At 36.6% G+C, this 19066-nt stretch overlaps 1 protein-coding gene across 1 annotated transcript in view; it reads right to left on the bottom strand.

Moving 5' to 3' along the window:
• Positions 1-19066, bottom strand: part of MAP3K13 (mitogen-activated protein kinase kinase kinase 13) — a 129264-nt gene that overhangs the window by 22127 nt on the left and 88071 nt on the right. Inside the window, exons 3-6 of the mRNA XM_065876197.1 lie at positions 11438-11621; positions 6974-7165; positions 2563-2721; positions 540-698 (exon numbers count right to left, since the gene is read on the bottom strand). Coding sequence (XP_065732269.1) covers positions 540-698; positions 2563-2721; positions 6974-7165; positions 11438-11621 — 694 coding nt within the window. The remainder of the gene's footprint in view (positions 1-539; positions 699-2562; positions 2722-6973; positions 7166-11437; positions 11622-19066) is intronic.

The raw sequence follows: 19066 nt of genomic DNA, 5'->3' as shown, positions 1-19066 counted from the left end.
GATGAAGATTTTACTCTACTTTATAAAAAATATTTTTGACTCCATGTGTGGCTATGTCTCAGGCAGTTTTGATGTACTGAAGAGCAAAAGGAAAATGTAATTATGAGATACCTCTAATGATGAACTGGAAATCTCTAGGATCTGTATTATAATAATTATCCCTTAGGACTGGTAAAGTAATGATAGCTATCATTTACTAAGGCCTACTATTTTAAGATATCACACCAAATTCTTTATTTATAACTTTTAATTAATCATAACACAACAACTCTATGAGTAGGTGTTACCCCCATTTTACAGATGAGAAAACTGATACTTGGATGACATACCCAAAATTACACAGATAAAAAGGGGCAGAGCAAGTATTTAAACCCAAAGTTCTCAAATTCCAAGTCTCCTAGACTTTACACAAAGTAAGGTTATTCACTCCAAATACACGTTAGAGATTTCCTTGCAGTTTTAAATATAGTTTAGAGAGTTTTAAATATGGTTTTGAGGAAGAAGGTAAAAGAGAATATTGGGAGAAACATATTTCTTACCATGTCTGCTTCATAAGGATTTTGAATCCATCAGGGCAAGTGGAAGGAACTGGAAGGTGTAGGCTATTGCTTCCAACACCCCAAATAATGGCTGAAGAGTCTACATCTTTGTATGGGATCTCTCCTGTCAGCAGCTCCCAAAGCACCACTCCAAAAGACCTACAGTAGCACCGGGAACAAGTATAAAAGACATTTCAGAAAGACTGACTTGTATTTTAGTTATTCATTTATTAATATTCAATCGAATATATGCCCAGTTTTAAAATTCTAATATTGTTATAGGAAAAATAGAAACAGCCAGGAAAACTCTGAAAAAGAAAATTAATGAGGGGGTAACCAATACTATCAGATATTAAGACATACTATAAGGCTTCAATAATTAACACTGGTGATCAATAGTCAGCCAGAATATTGGATTGGAATAGAAATCCAGAAATAGACCCAAAACATATAAGAATTGAGCATATGAGAGAAGTGACATCTCACACCAGTGGGGAAAATCGATTATTCAATAAATGCTGTTGGGAGAATTGGGGAAACAAATTTACACTTCATCTTACATCAAGGTAAATTCTAAATGTATCAAAGATTTAAATGTGAGAAACGAAATCATAAAAGTCGTCAAAGAACACATGGAAATTAAAAAAAAGAATCTTAGAATGTTGAAGTCTTTTCTAGTTAAGAAATCCAGAAGCCATAACAGGAGAGATTGATAAATCAAACTGCTTAAAAGAAAATCTTGCTGTGGAAAAAAACTTCCACCATAAGAAAAACAACAAAAGTGAAAAGTACCTATAATTTATATACACAAAAGGATAATCTCCTTAATATATAAAATACTCCTGTAAATTGATGAGAATAAAAGATCAGAAAGCTTAGTAAAGGATTAGAGTAGTTCACAAATAAGAAATTACAAATGGTTCATAAATATATGAAAAAATGTACAACCTTATTTATAATATTAGAAGAGGAATGCAAATTAAAACTGCACCTATGACACTGTTTGTTTACCTATATGGTTGGCAAAAAAATCCCAAAGTTTAACACATTTTATTGCTGAGACTGAAAAAACACTCTTACACATTTCTTTTGGGAACATAAATTGGTATAATCCCTAATGAGGACACTTTGGTAATAATTACCCAAATTACAAATGATCCCACATTTCTACTTTATCTTATTTACTCTAAAATTACATGCAATTTTAACATATGCTATTTTTTTGGTTTTAAGTCTAAAAGTTACTAGTAGCCAATATTAAGAATGGAAGAAAAACAACTATAGGGAAATATACCAGGTTTTTTGTTTTTGTTTGTTTTTGTTTTTTTTTTCTGCCAGGCCACGCAGCATGCAGGATCTTAGTTCCCTGACCAGGGATTGAACCTGTGACCCCCATAGTGGAAGCGTGGAGTCCTAACCACTGGACCGCCAGGGAAGTCCCAAGGGAAATATACTGTTAATAGCAGAGATTTGTAACCTCAGAGGAAAAGTTAATAAAGATTAACTCCCCCTCCAAAAAAATAAAGCCCATCAGGGCTGTTTAATAAAAGGGCAAACAGCCCCATACACCTCAAATAGGTCTAAATCATATAACTGTATCACAGCAAAGTACATCACTGATATACCCAATGATGGTCTGAGTCACCAAGAATAGGTAAACTTTGTTCAACATATTTTATTAAAGAAGGTGAAAATTATGTAGTATATTTCAGAAAGACTTTTATACTAAATGGCTATATAAAGTGAACTTTTAGTTTTCCAGAAAGTTCAGCATATTCTCTGGGAGTCCCCCAAACTGATGACTTACTGAATGGATATTCACCCTAATTCCTTCTCCCCCAATCCTTCTTACCAGGTGTGATGATCATGCTGGGTAGTACCTCAGATTATATGAGACTGAAATCAACCAGAAGTGAGTAATACTAAAGAATATTTTGGGAAAGTAGACGTGTTGAAAGAGGAAAGCGCTAACAGGGTGAAAGTGGGAACAGGCTTTCTGGTTGGCACAGATGGCACCACTCACCATATATCGACTTTTTCAGAGACAGGTTCATTCCGTATCACCTCTGGCGCCATCCATGCTACTGTGCCAGCGAAGGACATCTTGGTACTTTTATCACTAAGTTCCTTAGATGTACCAAAATCTGAAATTTTTACTGCATCTGTGTGAGTCACTAAAACACTTTAAAAAGAAATAAAGAAAACATCCAGATCGTTAGTATTAATGAAAAGCACGACTAACTGGCAACTGAAGATTTTGTTTGCTGCCTCCTACCTTGCAGAATTCAGCTCTCGAGTTCCAGTACTACTGGGGCATTAGCTACACACCACAAACAGCATCATTCATACTTGTGAGGTAGCATAGCATAGTGGGCTTTCTACATCTGGTTTTATCCTGCCTCCACCACTGCTAACTGTGTGACCTTTGCCAATTACTTAATTCTTCTAAGCCAGTTTTCTCATCTGTAAGATGGAGACAATTCAAGTCACAGTATCTTATCCACAATTCAAAAATCTCCAAAAATTCTTTATAAATATTTTTTCATATATATAAAGCAAACTCAACTTATCCCACTTTGTGCGACTGTCAAAGGTTTTGCTGCAGATTTATGAATGTGGCTGATCATAGGATGTGGCCCCAGACTTCGCTGGGGGTGTAAGGTAAATGCCCTATGTTACATTTCTGAAATCATCTGACTCCAAGAGCTTTGGATGAGGGATTATGGGTCTGTAATAATGGTCTCATAGGATTTTCATTTGAACTAAATGAGGTAATATATGTAAAGCACCCATCTCCATAAACATTGGTTTTCATCCTTGCTGGTCTCAGACAACTCAACAGGAAAAACACTTCTTTTAAAACACTGTTTAAATGATGGCCAACTAAAATCATGCATGGCACCATGACACAAGGGATTCATTATTATAAAAGGCTAATAAGTATGCTGGGATTCCATTAATGTTGATAAGGAAAAGCAGGAATAAATTTAAGCTTAGGTAGATTCCACACAAGTCATGTTATACTGGTTACAGTGATCTGGGTTGTGACTTGGGGCAAACTTCTTTTGCTAGCCTTAAAGTGAATAAAATCTAGTGCCAGTCAAATCCAGAGAATTAGCATCCACACACACTAGACTGAATTCACTTGAAATAACCTGTTTAGAACTTTAAAATGTTAATGAGTTAGGGTTTCAGAGGCTTAATGATATACAGACTTAATTTTAACATGAAGTCTTAATACTCAAATAGTATCAGAATTGAGGCGGCTAGAAAACAGAAAACTTCTCAGTCTCCTTCCTCCTCTATGTGAACTAGGAACTTGACATTTGCCCCCCTCCCCGCCAATGTCAGATGGCTCTTTACCAAACAGTTCATTGCTTATGATTGCTTTAAAATACCTTCATCCACATCTTAACCCTGGTTTTGTACGTGACATATAAAATTTACATAATTTAGAAATTTTGATTTAATCATGTCAGTCTTGGTGAAAATGCGTAAGGATTAAAATATCATGGGATATGTGAGATAACTGGAGAATTGCTGGTCTCATATACGCTGAAAGTAAAAAAAGGTGATAAGCTCCTAGTAAGAAAAACACTAGAAGCTTCCTCTTCTGCCTCTTTTGTTCTGCTCATTATGGGACCTGTTAGTATGACAAGAGGGAAGAGCCATGGGAGGAGACTAGAAAAGATACAACGTTGGGACTTTCGTGAAGGCTTCTGAGACAAAGTTGGGGTCACACAGCCTAAGGATTTAACGCAGGTAATGAAATCTCTCTTTACAGCAGATTGACCTTTGTCTTCTCAGTGTCAGCTTGGAACCCAAAGAGGCCAAGGCTGCTGGAGGTTCGGGATGGTACTGATAGCAGAGGGAAAGACTTACTAGATAACAAACTTATTGCTCTAATTTTTATTTTTTAAAAAGATTTATTTTATTTATTTATTTTAGGCTGTATCAGGTCTTAGTTGCAGCACTTGGATCTTCATTGAGGCATGTGGGATCTTTCGTTGCGGCACGTGGGCATCTCTGTAGTTGTGGAGTCTGGGTTTTCTCTCTCTAGCTGTGGCGCGCAGGCTCCAGGGCACGTGGGCTCTAGTTTGCGGGACGCAGGCTCTCTAGTTGAGGTGCACGAACTCAGTAGTTGTGGCGCACGGGCTTAGTTGCCCTGCGGCGTGTGGGATCTTAGTTCCCTGACCAAGGATCGAACCCACGTCCCTTGCATTGTAAGGCGGATTCTTTACCACTGGACCACCAGGGAAGTGCCTGCTCTAATTTTTAAATGACAAGAGTTAAAGAGAGTAGCATGTGATTTACATATGCTAAAATTTCCTGAATTCTTCCTCTAAAATTAATTCTTCTTCTTTTTTTTTTTGGCCGCTCTGCCTGGCTTGCAGGATCTTAGCTCCCTGACCAGGGATTGAACCGGGGCAGTCACTGGACTGCCAGGGAATTTCCTAAAATTAATTCTTAAAGAGAACAAGGTGGTTAAGAAGGAGGCCATTCAAAGAGGTCTTTGGGGGCTTCCCTGGTGGCGCAGTGGTTGAGAGTCCGCCTGCGGATGCAGCGGACACAGGTTCGTGCCCCGGTCCGGGAAGATCCCACATGCGGCAGAGCGGCTGGGCCCGTGAGCCATGGCCGCTGAGCCTGTGCTCTGCAACGGGAGAGGCCACAACAGTGAGAGGCCCGCGTACCGAAAAGAGGTCTTCGGCAAGTATTTTGTGTACTTCATGTGTATGCAGTGGATGACAAAAGCAACAGATTGTGTGGAAAATGTGAACAGAAGGAATGAACACTGTAATAAAGTTTATTTGCAAGTAAAGCAAGGAGAAGGTTGTTCAGTGAGCTAACGACTATAATAAACATTGTTGAGAACTATGGTGATAAATAAGAGCTGCTTTGAAGTTGATAATCAAGGACAGATTTGTATCTTCCATGGAGAAGAGGCAGGATTAATTGTGAATCCCTCATCTTCACATGATGAGGGAGAATGCAGTGGTCTGTGGGCTAAGTTCTGGGTTCAAGTCCTAGCTCCATGACTTTGGGCTCTGAGTTCTAGATTTTCTTATATAAAATGATATCTGTTACATCTATTCCATACATTTTTGCTAAGATCAAAGCAGATGTGATCATGGATATTTTAAAATGTTGTAAACCATGAAAGCACTATGCAAATATGTTTTTGGATAAAGATGAATTCTTCTCTGCTTCTCTAAACAAAAATGTGGTGGGAAATAATGAAAATAATGTTTAAAAATAGGAGCTACACTGAAGTATACCATTTAATCAATTCCTTTCCTTCCTTCATTCATTTTGGGGAACTGAATAAACATTCCTTTTGAAGTGGTTATTGGTAGCCAAAGAATCACTTTGAAAACAGGTTACTGCTTCTCTTTTCTTTTCTTTCTTTTTTTTTTAAAGATTTTTTTTTATTATGTGTAACACAGACAAAGTTATTTAAGTCAATACATTTTTAAGGAATTTCACACATTCTGATTCTTTCCACTGCCAATCACCTTAGTTCCTCCAAACTCATAATCTTTAAGATAAAATAGCCCTTTCAAAAAGAAGTTATCATGTGAGTCAGCCCACAATTCTTTTAGTTAGGCTTCTTTGATCTCCAATGAAATATGGACACACTTCAAAATTCCCCACCTGTAATCGTTGGGATCCAATTTCCTCAAGCGATTTACTTTAGGACCATGTTTAGGGTCAGGAGATGGATCTGCCTGGTTCTGAATTTGACACCCTCTAAAAATGTATTAGGTTCAAATCATATTCACTCCTAAGCCATCACACCCTAGAACAACACAGATCATTGGGATATGCCAATCTGCTTCTCTTAAATAACCAATTTATATTATTTAATGAGCACTGTGAACCTCGTTACCTTGTTTCCTTCTTTGCTTAGACTCTACGAAGCTCAAAGCCAAATTCATAAGCCACCTCTAACAACTGTACAGAATCTTATGGTATACATTTTGTGAACAAGCTTTAGTTAATGTTTTTATTTTCTCTTTGCCTCTGTTTCTTATCCATTTTTATCCTGTTGTATATATTTCTGAAACTCAGTTTTTAAAAAATTGGTTTTCTGGGGGGAACACACTGGGAAAACAAGTCAAGCCTTCCAATGGGAAAGTCTGGCATTAATTATCTGAGATGATGGAAAGTGAATACTTTAGTTAATATATTTTGTTTCATAGTTGTACAATTAAAAGGCAACAAAAAGGGAAAACTACTGTCAGGTGCCTGGACATATCTGCCATATAGGTAAGTAGGTTAACAATAATCCCCCAAACATGCAAATAGAGTTATCCACTGTGCTAATTTAAACTGAACTGAAAATATGATGTCCAAAAGCTTCAACTATGGTTGATAAAATTCCATATTTCAAAACAATAAAACAAAATGGCTGAAAAATTAGCTCCAGAACTCACTTAGGTGATTTGAGATCACGATGAATAATTTTATGGAGGTGTAAATAATTCATTCCACTTGCAATTCCTGTGGACCAATCTACTAGCAATCGAGGTGTGATCTTCCTGCCAGCTCGCAAAACCTCATAAAGTTGTCCATGGGCACAGTATTCCATGATGATACAGTAACATGGGGCCTGAGTACAAACACCCCTTTCAAGAAAACACAGACATGTACATGAGTACACACATCCATATAAACATATATGTATACATATTTATATTTTAAGAATATTTAATAAATTTAATAATTAAGACCAGTTCTCTGTCCACATTATTTTAAAAATGCATATAATCTTTCCTGATCCTTAAATTACCATTTAAGTCCCTCTAGTCTACATGTTTCTTTGTTATGCACATAGACAATTTTAGTTTGTTTTGTTCACTTTAGATATCTATATGCTATGCTATATCGGTGCTTTTTCTGGGGGACCATTCCATTCTAGAACAAAGAGCATTTTTCTCTGAGACTTGTGTAGGCTGGATATTTTAGATTGTTAAGAATAATTTAAATATCTTCCTTTAAAAATTAAATGGAAAGTTTTATATATAGTGTACAGAGAGAATTCAAATAAAATATTGCTATTTTTACTATTTGTTGAATTTCAAATTACTCAAATTTAAGATAACTAGACTGAGGACCAAAAGAATCAATTTTCTATGTTATAGAGTAGCTGAAGAACATTTCTGTTTAGAACAAAAATAATGTTACACAATGTATTATACACCTATGCAGCCTCTATTTTCATCAATTCCTACATCTTCTATGAAGCCTTTCCTGATTATTCCAGTCTAAAAAAAAATCTTTCTCTTCTCTAATTTCCTATGCTACATATTTGTTTTTTATATGCAATTTTTCTCTCCCTGTACAGATTATCGGTTCCTTAAAGGAAAAGGTCTTCAAGTACTTTTCTTTCTACCACATAGCTTAGAAGTTCACAGCAAGTCCTTGACAAATATTGTTTAACTTCACCTGAGCGTTCTTTGTTGATAAAGCCTTTGCACAAACAAGTACAGAGGCAAGGGGTAGGAGGAAGGGTACTAACACGAAAGAACATCCTCTATTTGTCAGGAATGTTTACATGTTAGTTAATTGTCTTATTTAATCTGCCTCAAACCATTGTACGATAGATATTATCTTTTCCATTTCTACAGGTAAAGCTCAGCGAGGAAAACTGACTTGTCCTAGGATCATACAACTAATACATGACAGAGCTGAGATTCGAATCCAGTCTGTCTACTTCAAAGCCCATGATTTTCCACTTAACTACGCTACACTGCCTCCCTTCCAGCTTTTAAAAGTTTGTATAGACAAGCATATTGGGGATTCCTATATTAATACTGTTATCCTATAAAAGTGGGAAAATCATCTTCACAGTTTTGTTCTGAGAATCAGAAAAGAGAAGAAAAGAAAAGAGAAGAAAAGAAAAGAGAAGAAAAATTATCATGAGCAATTCTGTGTCTTATTTCTTAATGATACGTATGCCTTCCTCCAAAGGAATATCATTATTCTACCTACAAGACTCCCAGCTAAAGTCCTCAGCCAGCTACCAATTCATGTCCTATCTCTTAGGCTGCCATAAGTGCTGAAAGAATTTAGAGGTTGTGACTTGTAATCATGTGAAAGTCTTATAACAACGGCAGATTATGAATAAGTATAATTAGTTTTTATTTTCCCTGCCTTGATGTGCCTGTCAAATGCCGCAAAGCTATTTCTATTACTCTCCTATCATTTTCTAAGCTCCCCAGAATTCTCATCTTGATTTTTAAAGAAAAAATTTTTAAAGTTTCTGTTACTTGACTTTCAGGAAACCTCAGTGGAGCACAAGTATACAGCAACAGACAATTTAATTTTTACTACAGAGAAATAATGAATAAGGGCAGAAATAGTGTAATGTGCTTAAGCATATCAAAACAAATATTTGTTTGAAACTACTCAGCATCTTACTCAAGTATGTTTTAACTTGTCAGACAAACATTGACATAAAGAGCCTAACAGCGATATGTTATACACTTTTCGTCTTTCTTGACTGACAAATGAGAAGCAATCATTCCATCAGCCCTGTACTATGACAAGGCTTCTTAGTAGCTATAAATAACAGCTCTATAATCACTTCTAATTGCTACCTTTTCTTCCCTTTGGCACTCAATTCCATTAGGAACAGGTAGGTTGGGTTTTCTTAAAAGATTGCTTAAAAATTGGAAGAAAAAGAGAATATAGTATTCCTTTCTTGCACTTCCCTTCTGTACATGGTTCTTACTAACTTCAAAAGAAGCTGAAAGCACAGAAATCAGTATCCAGAGAGATGTACTAAAATCTAATCATGCCTTCATATCTTCCAGACGGTTCTGAATGATTCATTGGCTAAGCAACACATGGCACAGATGGCTGCAAACATAACACTGCACAATGCCTCAAGAGCATGGTGTAATGGGCCAGGGACACAGTCTCACTATTGTTTTCCATGTAGAGGTAAAGACAATTCAAGCATCTTCAGCCTAAAGAGTTGGACACCAACAGAGCAATACTTATCCATAATGCTGAAAACTGTATATGCAGGTAGGAGGGTCAGAGGGTAAAGCAGGGAAAAGACTCAGAGGAAAAAGGAAGAAACAAAAGAAAGGAAGGAAAAATCAAGCTTCTCGCACTCATCCTCTGAGGACACATTTCTACCTTCAGTAACCCACGACCTCTTGCTAGAAAGCCCTCTTACCTGAGACTCATAGCCTAGTTCACTTCGGGAGGCCAAAAGGCCATGCTCATCTATAGAACATTCAGCGTCTCAAACCTAGCATACCAGTGATTTAAGCTTAAAGTTTAGTTAAATAAAAGGCTCTTCCTTCCATTTACGAGGGTAACCACACTGCAATGATGATCCTCTCAGTGAAGTAAAATGAATGAAAGTGAGCCTCTGACAGACTTGTCTGCTTAAAAATAATCCTCCTATTGTCTTGAGAAACTTATCATCTTGGGAAGGATTATAATTGGTCTCGATAGCATTTTGTTTTAGTTTCACATCCTCCTGGCCCTCCTAGGGCAACCAATAATAGAATCACTACAGCAACTGAAATTCTCTCCCATGTCCTCTGCAGGGATGTTCCTTCCACAAGGAAATGAATCTAAGGACTTCATTTAGTATCCCAGTTGAATGCTTCTCTTCTTTTCACACTTCTTTCCCTTTCCAAAGTAAGGGGTCTTGTTTGGGAATCAAAACTCAACCTCAATAGACATTTAAACCCATTCTACAAAACTTGTACCCATGATTTCTATTCCTTACTTTGGGGATATATTTCCAATTAGAAATTATTGCATGACATGTTTAGCTTTATAATGAGAGTTTTATTAAGGAAAGGATTCCTCTTGGGGGCTGGAGGAAGTCCCTCCTAGGTTAGGAAAGGAGAATTTGTAAGTTATTCTACTTTTAGCTATAGGCTTATTGGTCATACTATTTTCCAGAATTGAAATATATATAAATTCAATATATATTATATAAAAATATACCAAGAAGCTCTAATTTCTAATCTCTCTTCCTTCCTAAAGGCTTTCTTTCCTGTTCTTCACCTTTCTTCCTCTTAAGCCACTCATTATTCATTTGTTCAAGCCTAGGGCAAAATTTCAAGGCTGGTAAGAGAAGGAACTCAAGGGAAGAGTACAGGGAGAAGAGATTATACATATTCAGAGCTCAGCACTGCCAAGTTTGGTGCCTTCTACAAATTTACCTCTGAATCTTTCCATTTTGCTAGGGATCCCTGTCAATATTATGAAGATAAGGGACTAAACTAGAAAGATATATTCACATACTCTTGAAAACAACCACTTTGTGAAATAAATATAGCATTTAACTTACTATCATCACTAATTCTACTATTATTAGATTTAGAAAGCTGAGTGTTTGGCATTCCTTGAAAATGGATCTGGCAAAACCTGAGGCAGGGAGAAATACTCTGAAGGTACCTGTTATTACAAGTTGATATTTAAGAACGGACACTAATAGAAACTAGTAAGAAAATACATCTCTATTTACAAGGAACTAATTGTTCTCTAATCACTTCACATGTTAGCTTTGTTTTCTTAACTGAATTTTAGGATGTTCAGGTTATCTTGAAGTAGCCTCTGTTGTCCTACTGATAATGACATTGATTCAGCAGATCTGACTGCTTGGCAGGAATCTACCTTCTCCCTCTCTGTCCCACATACATCCCTTCCAAGAAGTGTGTGCTCTGGCAAAAAGAACTATTAGACTATAAAATCCTTAAAGACATGATTCTAATATAATAGTTCTTTGGTACCCTCCCAAAGCACCTAGCACAGTGCTAAGTCTGTAGAGTGTTCTTAACATGTCTTTCAAAGCAGGAACTTAAATGTATATACTGGAGGAAAGAAAATCTATTTCTTTAAAAAAAAAAAAAAAAGCCTTGACCTACTTGAAAGCGATGATGTTAGGATGCTTCAACTTCCTCAAATGCTTGATATCCGTCTCATTCTGCTCTCTCACTTTCTTGATGGCCACCTCCTCCGCTCGGAACTTGCCCAAGAAGACAGCTCCCTGGGCTCCACTACCCAGCCACTGCAGCTCTGAGATCTCCTCAAATGGCACTTCCCAAGTATCTAGGCACACAAGTGAGAAACAAGCTTAAAGAGATCTCAGTGGCCCCTTGTAGAATGCTCAGGGGCCATTCTACAAGGCCACTCTGAAGGGACCAACTTCACCATCACCCAAAATGACCTCTATCCTTTGTCTCTCACCTGGTAACTCTCCAAAAGGTATAACCTTTCTATGGGTCTTGATACCATAGATAAGATATTCACATGTATTAGTTTGTATCAATTTTTAACCAGTGAAATTCAGCAGATCAGAGATCTCCAATATAATCACCTCTGAACAAAACACATCCTGACACTCCCACAGCCCCACCTCCTCACTTGAAGCTTGCATGCTCAGTCAATTCACCTATCTGTCTCTACATCACCATCCCTACCCCATCACCCATTATGTGTTGCTTTATTCCTCTTTGAATTTCTAGTGCAGGTTCTCAATTAATACTTGCTGAATGAATTTTCAGTGATACTCTCCTAAAGATCTAATGATGTATAATAATTAAATTAGTATTTACCTTTTATTTAGCACTTACTATACGCCAGACACTAGCGTAGTGCTTTAGATCTGTCATGTGTTTAATTCTTACAACAATCCTATAAGTCTGGCCTTATTACGGTTATTTAAAAATGAGAAAACTAAGCCATAGGGTAAACATGCCTTAAGTAACTTAATCAAGGTCACATAATTGGTAAGTGGCAAAACAGGGCCCAGGACTCCAGAACTGGCTTGAATCCAGGGACAGTGTTTTCTCTACTATACCACATTATCTCTCATGAAGTATTTGAGAGAGAGGGTCATTAGTCATAATATACTTACTCATATAGATGCAGTATTTTCAAGTTTCTGTTTTTCTTAAAGTTTAATTTCTTTTTGCACCAAAAATGTAACAGGGGTCATTTCTAAGTGGTGGCATTATTGATGATTCATGTTATGTTGTTTATCCTTTTCTGTATTAAAAATTTTAAACCATAAGCCTATATTACTTTTATTTTTAATTGAAGTATAGTTGATTTACAATATTGTGTTAGTTTCAGCCTATATTACATTTAAAATGAATAAAATGCTATTTAAAATAGATTAAAAATTCAATCAATATGTGCTTTAATCTCATGCAACTTAAAAAGACGACTACAATCCATTGGTTATCCTTTTTGCCAGTGCATTATCACTGCACTGGTCAGAAATGAACATCAAAGAGCTAAGAGCCCCACAGAGTGAGGAGAAGATGATGACAATGCTAAAGGTTATGAGAGATTCTTGTCAGATCACCAATCACTTAAAGGCCACTGTTTGCAGAACACTGAACAAAGTAGTGTTGAATCAGCTTTGAAGATATTCTGGTCTTGAAAGCAAATCAACTCACTACTACATCAATGAAGCAAGCGCAGAAAGAGTAGAAGGGAACTACATTTCCCTCTTTTCTAATTTTCTTTAACAGAAAAGAAATTCTGTAGATGCTTAATAAAATGTGGTTTCTCATTACAAAGTTTAAAACATGACCTTTAAAATATAAATACATAGAGCAGAAAAAATTATAGTGAGGGTGATTAAAAGCATGGGCACTTGTCCCATTCTTCTGGTATGAGCAGTATTAAAGGTTTCTGCTCTACTGAAATTGAATAGATGCTATACAAAAACAATCTCTCTACAATACAAATAGCTCACAAATATGAAATCACCAAAGAAACAAGTTTGGGTGGAAACAATAAGTTACAGATGACTGCTTTTAGTATCTTTACAGCGTCTAATGACTTTCATCCCTATAGGCTTATTCATGTGGCACATATAGGACACAGGTATTGATGGCACACTTAGTTTTACTCATTAGGGGTCTAGTGAAGAACTAAACACAGTGTCATTTTGACCATTCTGGGGGCTGAATAAGGTACTAGCACTGGATTCTGAGCAAGAACATAACTGGGCAATATTTCTCCAAATAACTCTATAAAAGCCCAAGATACCCTAATTGTTAATACATAATTACTAAAATTAGACAGTCTTTCGCTGTCTTTTTTTCCTATTTATGCAATCTTTATTTACTGTTAAGTACTAGAAAACATTAGAAAATACTAGAAAAAGCAGAAAAGCACATATTTTATCTGAAATCCCAGCACATATTGTTTTCATCTTCTTTTAGTCTTTGTTTATATGTATACAGCTATGTCATAGCTTAATAGTTACTTACTGTACCCTCTTACCTTTTTTTGTACTTGTTTCCACTTTTTTGTTTGTTAAGTTAAATTTGATACTTTTTTCTTTCTTTATATTACTTCCTCATGTTCAATCCTGAGGTTAAAGAGTATAGTTTCCTGGTTCTTGGTATACATTCCAAGTTGCTATCCAAAAGGATTTTTCTAGTTTTTGCTGACAGTAGCAAAGTATGAGCAAGTCTCTTTTACTGCAACTTTGCCAGCAATGAATGTTGCCGATTATTTTTTGGTGCTAATTTAGTTAGGTATAAAATAGTGTTTTATAAGTTCGCACTATTTTAATTGCCAGTGATATAGGATATTTTCTCAACATTTGTTTAATACATCTTCTTTGTATGAATTATCAGATTTATCCCTTGTCCATTTATTTATTAGGGTCTTGCAGTTCTCATAAGCTCAAAGGAGCTTTCTATTTCTTTGACACATACGAAGAGGCTTTTTACAAAAGCATTTTTCTTTTAATTTTATTATGATTTGAACAAAATATTTTTATAGCTGCTTGTCATTTGCTTTGCAATTTCTTCTACTGCCTAATCTATCTTCTAAGAGTGATCTATAGTTGATTTTTTAAAAGTTTAACCTTTACATCTGAAGTTTATTTTGTTGTATGGTATGAGAACTGATGCAAATTAATTTTTTTCATAGTGTTATTTAGTGATTCAAAAAACAATTTGTTAAATAATCCTTTCTTTTTACTTTTTTTTTTCGGTACGCGGGCCTCTCACTGTTGTGGCCTCTCCCGTTGCGGAGCACAAGCTCTGGACGCGCAGGCTCAGCGGCCATGGCTCACGGGTCCAGTCACTCCGCGGCATGTGGGATCCTCCCCGACCAGGGCACGAACCCGCGTCCCCTGCATCGGCAGGCAGACTCTCAACCACTGCACCACCAGGGAATCTCTTTACATAATTTTATAATGTTTATATTGTAATTTACTATATATTTTATAAATAATTCTTATTTAGTATTTTTATAAAATGAGAAATAAATGAAGTATTAAAATACAAATGATAGGAGGGAGGGACAAGATAGGGGTAGGGGATTAAGAGGCACAAACTACTACGTATAAAATAAATAAGCTACCAGGATATATTGTATGGCACAAGGAATGTAGCCAATATTATATAATAACATTTTTTTATTCTTCTTTTTTTTAAAGATTTTTTTTTTTGATGTGGACCATTTTTAAAGTCTTTATGGAATTTGTTACAATATTGCTTCTGTTTTATGTTTTGTTTTTTTGGCTGCGAGGCATGTGGGATCTTAGTTCTCCAACCAGGGATTGAACCCGCACCCCCTGCATTGGAAGGCGAAGTCTTAACCACTGGACCGCCAGGGAAGTCCCTATAATAACTTTAAATGGAGTATAATCTATAAAAATATTGAATCACTATGTTGTACGCCTGAAATTAATATAGTATTGTAAATCAACTATACTTCAATTAAAAAATAAATAAAATAGGGCTTCCCTGGTGGTGCAGTGGTTGAGAGTCCGCCTGCCGATGCAGGGGACACGGGTTCGTGCCCCAGTCGGGGAAGATCCCACATGCCGCGGAGCAACTAAGCCCGTGAGCCACGGCCTCTGAGCCTGTGCATCCAGAGCCTGTGCTCTGCAATGGGAGAGGCTACAACAGTGAGAGGCCCGTGTACCTCAAAAAAAATAAAAAATAAAAATATAAATATAAATAAATAAAATAAAATACAAATGATAAATATATTTGGCACTCAAATACCAAAGGTTGATATTATAATAAATAACAAAAATTTCCTTGACCAACAGTAGCTCACGCCTGTGTTAATTCATCTATGTTCAACCAAATCTTAATTGTCCATGAAAAATAAAGGGGCCGGCATTGGTAATTCAAGAACACAGAGTGTAAAGTAATACTTCAACCACCTTTCCATCAATTTTTTTTACTAGAACTGACTACCAGAAATAAAATTGTTTCATGTGATTTAGTCCTCTCTGTCCAGTTCCAATGTCCTGATCGATATCTAGCAGGGAGTCAAGGAACAAGAAAATGGCAGCAAAAAGAACGTTAGCAACAAGGATATACAAATTGGGGGCCTAGATCACTGAGGAACAAGATAACAAACCTTATAATGATGGAAACTGGCTGTGCTCCCTCCAGGTTTAGTCCCAGACTTTCTGCTGCTTTTACAGCTGTCCCATTGGTACTCTTCCCCAGCTTTTATCTTCTCTCTGATTCATCACTATGACTACTATCTTAATTCCAATATCCACCATGATCCCTAGGACTGAGAAAAAGCCACATGCCCACTCACTTTAACACATAAGTTCTCCTTTGTTTATTCAGACAAGTCTATGACAATACTTGCTTTGAGACTGGGAACTATTTGGCAATAAAAGATTTCACATATTACCTTACTTACGCTTCACTACTAACATACTAAATGGGAGATGAAGATATCACTAAAAAAAATTTAATCAAGTGAAATTTCCTCATAATACCAAATGCAGGGACACATCTGTTATATGTACTATCCTTTGGTTGACTGTAATCCAGGATTAAAGATTAGCTCCATGATCCCAGAGCTGACAAGAAAAAAACTACACTTAGTTTCAAGCTAGTGAATCTCTTCTACAGCCCACAGCAACACCTGCTCACGGTAGGATATCCTCTCATTTGCTGAAGAGCTGGGCAGCTGCCGTACCCTTGTAAGCTTAAACTGACCAAGGATGTGTCTTATTTGCTCCTGAAATAAGCCTTTCTGAAGGTCACATAATCAATTGGAACACAAATTAAATACAAGGTTACAGAACAATAAAGAATTTTAAAGGCTTCTTTTAACAGACATGGGATGTGTCTGTTAGTCTTCTTTATGAGTCTGAACCTCAATGCTGCGTTTGGATCCTGAGACCTCCAAATTGCCACCAAAATAATTATTAGACTGGACAAGTTAAGAACCCAAAAACCAAATGAGTTTATCATATAAGCAGATATTAGTAAGTTTTGTGTCTAAGCAGAGAAGAAGGAACTTCTAAAAAATAATAAATTAAGGGTGGGTGGTTATGGGATGACAAGTGATTTTTATTTTCCTCTTTGGATTTGTCTTTATTCCCAATTTTTAAAATAATAAAACTGTTTAACATAGGAGTCCCCAACCGCTGTGTGACAAGGAACAACTCTTTAATTTCCCTGAAACCTTAAGATCATAGAGGGAAAAAGAGGGTAGAATGTGCAGGGTATGGAGAGAAAACAGACAGACAAAACCTAGGGATTGAGAAAGAATGCTGTGGTTGACAAATCCTGGAAAGTATACCTGGAATGGACAGATTTACAGGTAAATCCCAATATACTTATGGAGAAGGGGTATAGATGGGGAGTCTGGTATTGGTTTAAGAGAAAGTATTTCAGAATCAATTAAAAAAAATTGAAGTATAGCTGATTTACAATGTTGTGTTGATTTCTGCTGTACAGCAAAATGATTCAGTTATACATACATATATATATATATATATATATATATATATATATACAATCTTTTTCATATTCTTTTCCATTATGGTTTATCCCAGGATATTGAATATAATTCCCTGTGCTATATAGTAGGACGGTATTGTTTATCCATTCTATATGTCATAGTTTGCATCTACTAACTCCTAACTCCTAGTCCATCCCTCCCCCACACCCCCTCCCCCTTGGCAACCACAAGTCTGTTCTCTATGTCTGTGAGTCTGTTTTTGTCTCGTAAATAGGTTCATTTGTGCCATAGTTTAGGTTCCACATAAAGGTGATATCATGTGGTATTTGTCTTTCTCTTTTTTACTTTTTTTTTTTTTTTTTTGTGGCACGTGGGCCTCTCACTGCTGCGGCCTCCTCTGTTGCAAAGCACAGGCTCCAGACATGCAGGCCCAGCGGCCATGGCTCACGGGCCCAGCCGCTCAGCGGCACGTGGGATCATCCCGGACCGAGGCACGAACCCGCGTCCTCTGCATCGGCAGGCGGACTCTCAACCACTGCACCACCAGGGAAGCCCCTGTCTTTCTCTTTTTGACTTACTTCACTTAGTATGATAATTTCTAGTTGCATCCATGTTGCTGCAAATGGCATTATTTCATTCTGTTTTATGGCTGAGTAGTATTCCATTATATATGTACCACATCTTCTTTATCCATTCTTCTGTTAGTGGACACTTAGGTTGTTTCCATGTCTTGGCTACTGTGAATAGTACTGCTATGAACATAGGGGTGCATGTATCTTTTTGAATTATAGTTTTGTCTGCATATATACCCAGGAGTAGGATTGCTGGGTCATATGGTAATTCTATTTTTAGTTTTTTGAGGAACCGCCATACTGTTTTCCACAGTGGTTGCACCAACTTACATTCCCACCAACAGTGCAGGAGGGTTCCCTTTTCTCCACACCCTCCCCAGCATTTGTTATTGGTAGACTTTTTGATGATAGCCATTCTGACTGGTGTGAGGTGGTACCTCATTGTAGTTCTGATTTGCATTTCTAAAAGAAAGTATTTCACATCAATAGATGAGCGGAGAAAGACAATGTGGTATATATATATCTACACACACACACACACACACACACACACACACAAACACACACACACACTGGAATACTACTCAGCCATAAAAGAGAATGAAATTTTGCCATCTGTAGCAACATGGATGGACTTGGAGGGCATTATGCTAAGTGAAATAAGTCAGACAGAGAAAGACAAATACTGTATGATGTCACTTATATGTGGAATCTAAAAAATACAACAAACTAGTGAATATTAAAAAAAGAGAAGCAGACTCACAGATAAAAATAAACTAGTGGGGAGAGGGGGAAGGGGCAATATAGGGGTGGGGGAGTGGGAGGTAGAAACTACTGGCTGTAAGACAGGCCACAAGGATGTATTGTACAACACGGGGAAGATAGCTAACATTTTGTAATAACTGTAAATGGAGTGTAACCTTTAAAAATTGTGTTAAAAAATAAAATAAAATAATACCTTAAAATAAAATATCAAAAAAAGAAAAAGTATTTCAGAAATAGAAAAAATTGAATGCATGGAAAAAGTGGCTAATGGTGACTAATGTCACCTGGTAGTTGTGGAAAAGCTGTCAACAGTCTTGACTAAAATATATGAATACATTTTTAAGGGAGGGCTACAGAATCCCATATTCAGTTATAAAATAAATAAAACAATATCATTTCTGGTCCATATTATTCCTTTATAAAATTTCTTGATGAAAGAACTCATAACAACTGATCATTTAC

This window comes from Phocoena phocoena, chromosome 4 (assembly GCF_963924675.1).
Source record: "Phocoena phocoena chromosome 4, mPhoPho1.1, whole genome shotgun sequence".
Taxonomy (NCBI): Eukaryota; Metazoa; Chordata; class Mammalia; order Artiodactyla; family Phocoenidae; genus Phocoena; species Phocoena phocoena.
The sequence above is the reverse complement of the archived record's forward strand: the minus strand, read 5'-3'. Positions and strand labels throughout refer to the sequence as shown.